The sequence below is a fragment of the Pollachius pollachius genome (genome assembly GCF_949987615.1).
Source record: "Pollachius pollachius genome assembly, chromosome: 12".
NCBI classification, from domain to species: Eukaryota; Metazoa; Chordata; class Actinopteri; order Gadiformes; family Gadidae; genus Pollachius; species Pollachius pollachius.
Window position 1 is genome coordinate 6418295 of NC_136945.1, and position 10000 is coordinate 6428294.

General features: G+C 45.3%; 1 protein-coding gene across 1 annotated transcript in view; it reads right to left on the reverse strand.

Annotated features, from left to right (window-relative positions):
- Positions 1 to 99: 99 nt before the first annotated feature.
- LOC307084047 (GATA-binding factor 2-like) overlaps positions 100 to 10000 on the reverse strand; it is a 9992-nt gene continuing 91 nt past the window's right edge. The window contains 7 exon segments of the mRNA XM_079748172.1: positions 100 to 1449; positions 1451 to 1678; positions 2603 to 2728; positions 5293 to 5438; positions 7807 to 8364; positions 9266 to 9726; positions 9908 to 10000. The exon segment at positions 9908 to 10000 is cut by the window's right edge and continues 91 nt beyond it. Of these exon segments, the coding sequence (XP_079604298.1) occupies positions 1375 to 1449; positions 1451 to 1678; positions 2603 to 2728; positions 5293 to 5438; positions 7807 to 8364; positions 9266 to 9494 (1362 nt within the window). The 5' untranslated portion in view covers positions 9495 to 9726; positions 9908 to 10000 and the 3' untranslated portion in view covers positions 100 to 1374.

Here is a 10000-nt window from a genome sequence, read left to right on the forward strand (position 1 = left end):
CGGGTGTGTGTCTGTGTGTGTGTTTGTGTACATGTGTTTGTGTTAATGTTTAATGAGAGAAAGTGCACCAGGGATATAGCTAACCACGCTGCTACAGTGTTCAGTATTAAACTTTATTTCCTTTATTTTTGTGAGATGGAAAAATGATCAAATCTTACAGCTCAGGGACATTTCATCTAGGCAGTGTTTTCTCTTTACATAAAAACCATGAAATTGAAATTCTAACAATTTCTGTGTGTCTTTGATGAAAGCATTAAGAGTGAAAATAAATTATCGTAGCAATAATTACAACATCAAATATAAACAATAATAGTAATTAAGCGTTTATAACATTCTATTTACTTCCATCTTTCTTCCATAAAAGTCCATTAATAAAAACAGGTGAGCGCCGTGGAGCACAGTCCAGCATGTGAGGGGAGCCCAGGGGGTTTCTGGGTGCTGTAGTCTTCGGACCGATCTGTTCGTCATTAAAGTTTATACGCGCTTGCTTCTGAAGCTAGTAGTGTCCAGTACCGCACCACTGAACGGACCACAGCCAAGTATCGGAGGAGATGAAGGGGGGCAGGCCGCGAAGAGAGAAGGGTTCAGTGGAGACTGCTCTGTCTCCTGCTCCAGGGTCAAAGACAGACATGTACCAAAGTGACTTAGTAAAAAATAATTAATAATAGCAATCGATCGCTCATCGACGTCCTCGTGCCCTCCTTTGCCTCACACGTGCACACGCACACACACACACACACACACACACACACACACACACGTGGCTCTCCCCTTCCTGCTCCTCCACAGCATGCTACGGCTCTTCAACCAGAGTCCTGCTTTGAGTCCTGCTGTCCTGGCTCTCTCCGGCTCCCCCTCTCTCCCCCTCTCTCTCCCTCTCTCCCTCTCTCTCCCCCTCTCTCTCTCTCTCTCCCCCTCTCTCCCTCTCTCCCTCTCTCTCCCCCTCTCTCTCCCTCTCTCTCTCTCTCTCTCCCCCTCTTTCTCCCTCTCTCTCCCTCTCTCTCTCTGTCCTTCTCTAACCGGCATCAGATGGGGAGCACTCAGAGTCAGAGTCGGAGAGTCGATCCCATTCAACCGCTGTACATGAAGTTATCAGTTCATCTCCTACTATTATTTTAGATGTGTTTGTGTCTGTGAGTGTGTGTGTGTGTGTGGGGGGTGTGTGTGTGTGTGTGTGTGGGGGGGGGGGGGTGTGTGTGTGTGTGTGTGTGTGTGTGTGTGGGGGGGGGGGGGGGGGGGCTTGGGGGGGGGGGGGGGGGGGGGTATTCTCTGAACATAGTGTTTAGAGAATATCTTTGTGATGAAGGAGTCCCAGGTCCAAGAACCGGGGCCAGTACTCGGGGTCCCAGGGTCCCAGGGAGGGGTCTGGAACTCTCAGTGGGGCTCCCCCCACACTGGGGAGCGGTTTGAGTGATGGGGGTGTCCGAAGGAGGGGTGGATGGGGGTGGGGGGTGGGCAGCATGTGTCCGGAGTGGCTGAAGGGGGGCAGGTGCCCCATGTGGGTCATGTGGCCGCCCAGGCCCGGCCCCCCGCCGTACGGAGAGCCCTTGTCGTGGTGCATGCACTTGGACATGTCATCATAGGAGTCCCCAATCCTCTTGCCACGCTTGGACTTGCTGGACATCTTGCGGTTGCGGGTCTGGATGCCTTCCTTCTTCATGGTCAGGGGTCTGTTGACCTGAGGGGGAGAGGGGGGGCCATGTGATTAGGACGAGTCATGGATCGCGTGCGAGCTACAACTCCAACGGTTTGATGGAAAGAAGTCGTACGGATTAAAAAAAAACGAACCATTTAGGCAATGTTGCTTCAAATGTTTTTTCTTGTTCAAAATATGTGTTCATATCGTTCCCAAAGGATCATCTTGGGATGTCTCGGGATGTTCATTTTTCAAATTAGAATGGTGGGGAATTTGGGGAAATTAAATGATGGCTGACTAAATTTTCGACCGCTTTTGCTGCATTTTTGTAGGTTATATAATTACAAATTCAACTTTTTAAAGAGTATGCATTAATTAATTTTAGATTTGTGTGTTGATACAATTTTATTCAATCAAATTGTATTTTAGATTTATTAAATAATACAACTAACAAATTAACAAATAAGTGAATAAAACAATAAATGTAAATGATTGCTGTTTTTTTTATATCAAAGCGAGCATCAAGCGATTAATGAGGGTGATTTCCATACATGGAGACATTTCCTGGCCAGGCGCTGAGGGCCGCTTTTGTCTCATGTTTTAAACACAAACGGAATCAGAGTGGATATGAATGCATGGCGACGGAAGCCACGCGGAGCTGAAAGGGTTACTCTCAGACCAATTCACATCAATGCAACTGATGCCGTTACGTTGAATGACAGTCCCACACTCCCGCCTCTCGGGGGAGTACCGCCTCCCATTCAGACGGTGGATGGATTAATAAAAAGGGAAAATAGCCACCGGTGGTTCTGCCTGACAGGGTTAGCAGGTTTTGCATCCATAGGCACAGTCCCACCCCCCCCCCCCCCCCCCCCTTGCTACTAAATCGATACAAACTGTCCGCCCACTTGACCGGTTCGTTGGGCAGTTTGCTTTGCGGTTTCGATGGGGGACAGGCCTACTTACGTTGTGCAGCTTGTAGTACAAGCCGCAGGCGTTGCAGACGGGGTCCCCGTTCCCGTTGCGCCTCCAGAGGGTGGTGGTGGTGGTCTGGCAGTTAGCGCAGCAGGTGCCCGCACGTCTTGCAGCGGACTGGAGAGAGGGAGAAGAAATGCATAAATAGGCTTATTAAAGCAATCGCATGGGTATTCGATGTTGCCGAGGTCAAGGTTGACACTGAAGCAGACGTATACGATTTCTGATATTAAATACCATGACTGTTAGGCCGTTAAGTAGAGGCGCGCAAATGCGTCCAGTTGGATTGTACGCCCCCGACGCGCGGGAGGCGAAGACGAATCCCAGTAGGCTATCATTATGTGTGTATATATATCTATATATATATAGATATAGATAGATAGATAGATAGATAGATAGATAGATAGATAGATAGATAGATAGTTAGATAGATAGATAGATAGATAGATAGATAGATAGATAGATAGATAGATAGATAGATAGATAGATAGATAGATAGATAGATAGATAGCATAAATAATAGGGCTATATATATATTTATAGGACTTAGTAGAAGCGTGATATTTCAGTGAGGAGACAATTTGACAAATGAAAGAATCCCAAGAAAATCCCAGCCAGCCTCGACTAAAGGAGATTGCCTTTACTAACTAATAGCTATATTGAATTAGGAGCGCCAAAGTCTTCATCGTGATTCAGACCTATACATCCGTGATCAAATTGTTCAATTTGAGTCACAAAGTGGGGAACATTTAGATTTACCCCCCCAAAAAAGCCATTTACTACTATAGGCCCAGGCCTATGGTGTTTTTTATAGATATATAATCCTAGATAACGGTGAAGCCTCCACTAACACAGGTTAGGTTATAATGCTATTTCAGAATGAATTGGCCCCTTCTCCCACTGGGATCCAAGCACAGGCAGGCAGGAAGCTCACGGTGTCCTGTCTAGCAATGTGCTTTTGTGTCCATTACGGATCAATTCTTCACACATAATAAGAAACATTAGCTGTATAATAACCCGGGGGCTGTTTACTATGCAAACAGCGGCATCCAGTCTTTCTTTGAATTAATTGCAGGTGTAGCATTAAAAAAATAACACAACACACGTTATTATTATTATTATTATTATTATTATTAATACATTATTATTGTTATTATTATTATTATTATTATTATTATTATTATTATCATTATTATTATTATTATTATTATTATTATGCAAGGCTACATTCCACGGAGATTTTGCTTGCCGCTGCCCACGAAGCGTGACAAACAAGAGAACATTAATCCATTTATTTTCCAATCCCTGTACCCCCCCACCCCCGCCCCTCGCGGTCCCTCCGCACACACAGCGGCATCTACAGTGTTATGATCCTCGGTTTACAGTAAGAGTCTGGCCCGCCGGCCCCAGAGAACATGCAGCAGGGTTGTTGAGGGCGGAAACACCCGGGAGCCTGGTTTCCTTATCGGGCCTGGGCAGATATCCGGATAGGAAACAACTGGATGGACTTTGAACAAAACTCTCACAACACTTGAACTACAAACTCCGGCCACAGACTCGTGCAACATAAAATGGACTTTTCATGATGAACGGCCTGGACGTGACTATGAGGCCGACTAGGACTGCCTCCTTCCCTCCTAAAAACCGAACGATTTATCCAATTTAATTTAATTACCCCCTTTAACAAAGGCTCGTGTTTCGTTGAAAGTCTCCAAGTAAAGATAAAGGTGAGGACTCGATATGGGCCTGTTGACCTAAAGTCTACATGTCATGTTGGAAATAAATATGTAGTATATTGCCTATCGTTTCAAGCACCAAAATGGACGAGAGGCTATTACTATGCTATTACAATTACTATGTTATCCGTTTTTTCCATATTCCCCTAATCTATAAAAATCGGTTAAAAGGGAAGTATACTTGGTTGCCCAAATTGATAGCTTATTTTGAGGTACCTGCTTATAACTGAAATTTAGTGTAAAATGCAAAATAATTATCTTAATCCTTTTACTTATGAATAATCTTCAAATGTTATGCAATATTACTCATAATTAAATAAAATCACATTAAGGCTTTAGACGTATTGCATATAAATATATACATTTTGTAAGCGATATCTTGTATTATTTAATTAAATAATTATTTTCGAACTCCTTAATGAAATCTGACCCCATGTCCAAAGCAACATATGTGAATTATAAAAGAGCTTCGCTGACATCACCCTGTTATCATGGAGGACAGTTTTGGGTGTCAATGCAGCTTTTCATTTCCCCCGGCCTGGTGTTAACTAAAGCAGCATGGGCATTGGTATCAGTAACAGTATCAGACCTAGAAGCAATAATGATAGCGAGAACAATGGCAGTAGTAGTATTATAGGAGTCTATAGTAGCAGTATTGTAGCCGGCTGAGCAGGGGGATCATTGGGGGGTGAGAGGAGCGAACAATTCCAGGAAGATCGTAGGGAAAATATAACTTTCCTGGTATTGTGCTGCCAGCATTGGCTTTGTGCTTGTAGCTGGGTGCCTTGTTCCAGTGTGGTTATTGTATGGAGAGAGAGAGAGAGAGAGAGAGAGAGAGAGAGAGAGAGAGAGAGAGAGAGAGAGAAAGAGAGAGAGAGAGAGAGAGAGAGAGAGAGAGAGAGAGAGAGAGAGAGAGAGAGAGAGAGAGACAGAGTTGGGACTCACCAGTCTGCGTTTGGGCTTGATGAGTGGTCTGTTCTGGCCGTTCATCTTATGGTACAGTCCGCAGGCGTTGCATAGGTAGTGGCCCGTACCATCTCGTCGCCAAAGGGGGGTGGAGGTGGCACCACAGTTGACGCACTCACGACCCTCTGCATAGAATTCAGGTGGGAAGAAGACAAAGGGACATTTATATAATTAAAAAATTCACTTCCATCCGAAGCAGCACGTCTGATGGAATCAACAAAGCCTCACCATCATCAGAAAACAATCGGACCACCATATCGCACACAGCCACCGCCTGTGTAACAGCCCCTTCCATATAAAAAGAGTTTGCAACAGGCGGCCATTTACACTGCCTGGTTACAGCTGGGCCAGTCGTAGACACAGACACCGCTCTGTAACCTGAGCCACAGCTTGACAGGCCAGAAAACAGCCAGAACATGTCCAGAGGTGTCCGACGAGATGAATAAGGCGACCATCAAATTAGTCCTCTATTATTCAACAGCTTAGTGGGCACCGTGAGAGGAAACATAAGTGTGTTCTGCTGGTGTTGAATGTGCCTGACAGTGTTGCGGTCACGGATTAAAATGTTGCGCGCCACTTGTTCCTGTATATATGGAGATCCACTCTTAATAATGCCTTGACGATAGTGATCACTCCTCTTGGTAGGGATCAGGTCAGATTTGACCATACATAACGGTCATGGAAAAAGACCATGCCATACACCATTTGCAAAAACCTTAGACCAGTTTAAAACCACTTTAAAATTACTGGCCATTCCTCTTGTGTTTCTACTCTAAGCAGGTTTGACCGTTCAGCAAACCTGTTACTTCACCAACCTCATATAGGCTAACTCATGTATTCGCTCTCTCCCTAGAGCATCACCTCATTATTTCTATTATAATGTCAGCGACACCCACAGTCCCACCCTAAACTCTACAATGAAATTTGTCCCGGAACAATAGCTTGAACAATAGCTTGGCTCCTTTTGAAGTGAGCGCTGTGTTGGCGTGATCTGGGCTTTCTGGCCTTTACAGGGATCTTCGGGTCCACATCATTAAAACAGGGAATGTTAAATATGCACCATTAATGAACCCTGTATGTTAGCCAGAAGAGTTGAGTAAGATGGGCAGAGATGTGTGAATAAACATGTTTTGGTCGGTAAGGGTTTTGTTAGGAGACTGTCTCAGGGATAAAAGAACCAACAAGATGATGTGCCAACAGAGGTTAATACAACACTATAAGCTTTTGGTTGCAAAGTTATTCTGTCCATCATATGTCAGTGGTATTGATCATCAGATAGATAATAACCATTTCAGTGTGGTGTTGCGGCGATGTAAGCTCTCCTGGCATAGAACCTGGGCTGCTTTTAAATGTCACAGAATAACTCTGTTACAATGGTTTTACTATCGCACAGACATATCTGCTCTATTTTGAAAATGCTAAAGGTTTTTGATATTGCACAACTGAATAGCAATGACAAACAATCCCAAAAAGCAATTTAGTTTGCTTAGTTTCTGCCAATATGAGTTCATTAATTAAGTCTAATAATCATGGCTATAATAAAATAACTCAAAGTATATTATAAGGTACTAAGTAAGTAATTGAATAAAATATAACAAACAGCTTTGTTCCCTGAAACACATTGCCAACATGATGCAACCTTGAGAAATCAGACTGATGTAAATGAGTATTAGCCGCCTATTATCCCTTAAGAAGAGCTCTGTGCGGAAGTTCATTCCAAGCCGTCTCAGAGCACCATGCCTAAGAACACAAACAGCAGGGCTCTGTCGCCTGTGACGGCGCGTCCCGACGATGCTTTGTTATAGGACTACTGGGGGGGGGGGGGGGGGTCGTGATTTGTTCACTTGAAGGTATACAGGATATGGCAGCAGCCAGGGCGTCGTGACTAGCCAACTTTACCTTGATTGAGGGTGAAGGCCACATTCATACAAATAATAATAATAGTGAACTGAACAAAACATACTCCTAACCCCGAGTCAAATAACACACCGTGTTCTCTTTCAATACAGGCGTAAAGGCCTATTAGTTCAATGTAATGGGTCTTTGTATTAATTGTGCTCATTGTTTCCAAGTAAAAACTATATTTCTTCGAGAATGGAAGTAGACCTTTTATATTTATTGTATTTAATCATGATAAAGGTTAACATGAATTGTATTTGTTCAAACCATTGAGCCGTTGGACCACTTAATCCTTTTGACCACTCCGTTGGACCACTTTCACTTTGTATTTTCGGTGAGAGTGTTTAAGAGAAGAAATCGACAGGGCCGACAGACAAGTGGAGCTCGGACGGGTTTGGAAAATCCCAAATCTCTAAAAACCCTAACGGGCTGCAGCCCTTGTCCTGAGGCCTCACACGCTCACACACAACCAATGTTTCGATAAAAAAAACCATCAACTAAATGTAGAGCATCCATTTTAACCCCCGAGTTTTTTCTTATCCAACAGTTGCTTCTGCGTGATCAACACTTAATTCGAGAGGTTGTGGGACTCACCTGAGCACGACCTGGCTTTGCTTTTACACTTGGGAGTAAAGCTGGAGGACGAGCCGCCGAGGAGGCTGCCGGGGTGGAACAGGCTCCCGCTGTACTCGTGCGGCGTGTGGAGGGGATAGCTCGGGTAGGTCGGGATGGGGTGGTGGGTGGCCGGGGTCTGAGCATTCATCGAGGCCAGGCTGCTCCGGAGAGGACTACAGTTCTCCATTTTCATGCCGTCCGACAGCGGCATCTGATACTTGATCGAATCTTTCTCGTCCATTCTCGTCGAGGTGGAGGTTGGGGAGTTGGGGCCGGGGTCCGGGGACACGTCTTTGGGTGGTGTCGGGGGGAAACTGTAGAGGTGTGGGCTGGAGTGGGACGCGGGGGTGGTGTTGGCGCTACTGTTGCAGGGGTAGCCGGAGCTGGCGGGATGCAGCGCTGGTTTGCTGAAGTGGCTGACCGCCCATGCGTTGTGGTGGTGGGCTGCAGACAGGGCAGCCTTGCCGTGGTCTAGCCAGGGGATGCCCGGGCTGTGGATGAGGTGTGGCCGGCAGACCTGGTTTCCAGTTAAACGAGCTGAAAAGCGGTACAGACAAAAACATTTTAGTTTGAAGTCATCGATGCAGTGAATTCTACTGCTTTTCCACAATCAAGCAAACCAACAAGGCCTTCATGTTCATTCTACTGCTCACCTGTTGGATAATCCCAGCTGGTCAAGTACGACATTGAAATCTATGTTTCAGACCCCTATAACGCTGCGATGGTTTTGAAACGAGAGCGCTTCTTACACATTAAGCCTCACATTCAGACATTATTTCTAACAACGGAACGGGACCCCCCCCATCTCTACCGTGTTGTGTCTGACACGGATCGGTCAGCTCAGAAGTTACCAGAACCAAAACTATAGGTGTTATGACCACACACTGCACCAGCGGCTGCCTTCGGACTAAAGATGTTATTAGGACATTTGCGGGTTTTATTTTATATCCGGGAAGTGCCTCTCTCTCTCTCTCTCTCTCTCTCTCTCTCTCTCTCTCTCTCTCTCTCTCTCTCTCTCTCTCTCTCTCTCTCTCTCTCTCTCTCTCTCTCCCCCCTCTCCCGGACCCCTGCCCCGACCAAGAGGGTTACATGACACACTTCCCTTTCCTCTTCACTGTCAGGAATTTCTGGATTCATTTGCGTTGCCGTAATCATCGATGCTGTTTCAATACCATGCCTCTTTATCAAGTGTAAAATCAATAGGGTTTATGGTGAACTGGTGTTTAATTTACGATTTTCAGTCTTCTGTAAACACACGCACGCGCAACCTCAAAAGCCTAAATAATTGGATACCATATACCTATTATTGTTAAAAAAAAATGGTTCTTAAAATTATCGTATTATTGGGGTAAATTTCGAATATAAAAATAAATGAATAAATGAATTAACACATAATAATCTTAAAGAGAAATCCAGGGGAAATAAGGCGGCATCCTACCGTGTGCCTGGCTGTATGTCACCCTCGCCCGGGAGTTGGTGTAGTAAGGATTCCCCTGCGAGTCCAAATGGTTGAGAAACATGTCCACCTCGTCCTGGGGCAGCAGGGGGGCCATGGGCTCCATGTAGTTGTGGCCCAGGCTGTGGTGATGAGCGTCCGGGTGCTGGCCATTCAGGACGGCGTGATGGTGCGCCATCCACCGAGACTGGTCAGCCGCTGCGACTTCCATGGTGAACTCCTCGGTCTCTGCGCTCTTCTCTTCTCAGCTTCAGATGTGTGTCGGCTGGCGAGCGTTATACACCTCCACGTAAGAAAAGCCCAAAAACCGGGTTTTTTTAAAGGCGGTTTGATATTAAACGTGGATAGTTCCCGAGCTCTGTCGCTGAGGAGCGAGCAGGTCTAATGTTGTTGTTTTTTTTTACGATGGATGTTGAATCCCCAGTCTTCACCTTTTTCAACACCTGCAATGACAAGAAAAAAGTCCTTTAAAAACGGTAGGAAATGCATAGACGATGCGCGTTTCTGATAGCATGCGAAATATGATCGAAATGATTTTTAATTCAATTTGCCGACGACCCCGCATACTCGTTACAACCACAACAACACGAGAAAGCGCATTAAAGAACTCATAAAGACGCGTACATTTTACTATACCCTCGATGTGACGTGCATTCCGATCAGAGGCTATAGTCCATGAAAGTGTGTTTTTTCTCCGGATACCTGTTGAAATTGCGA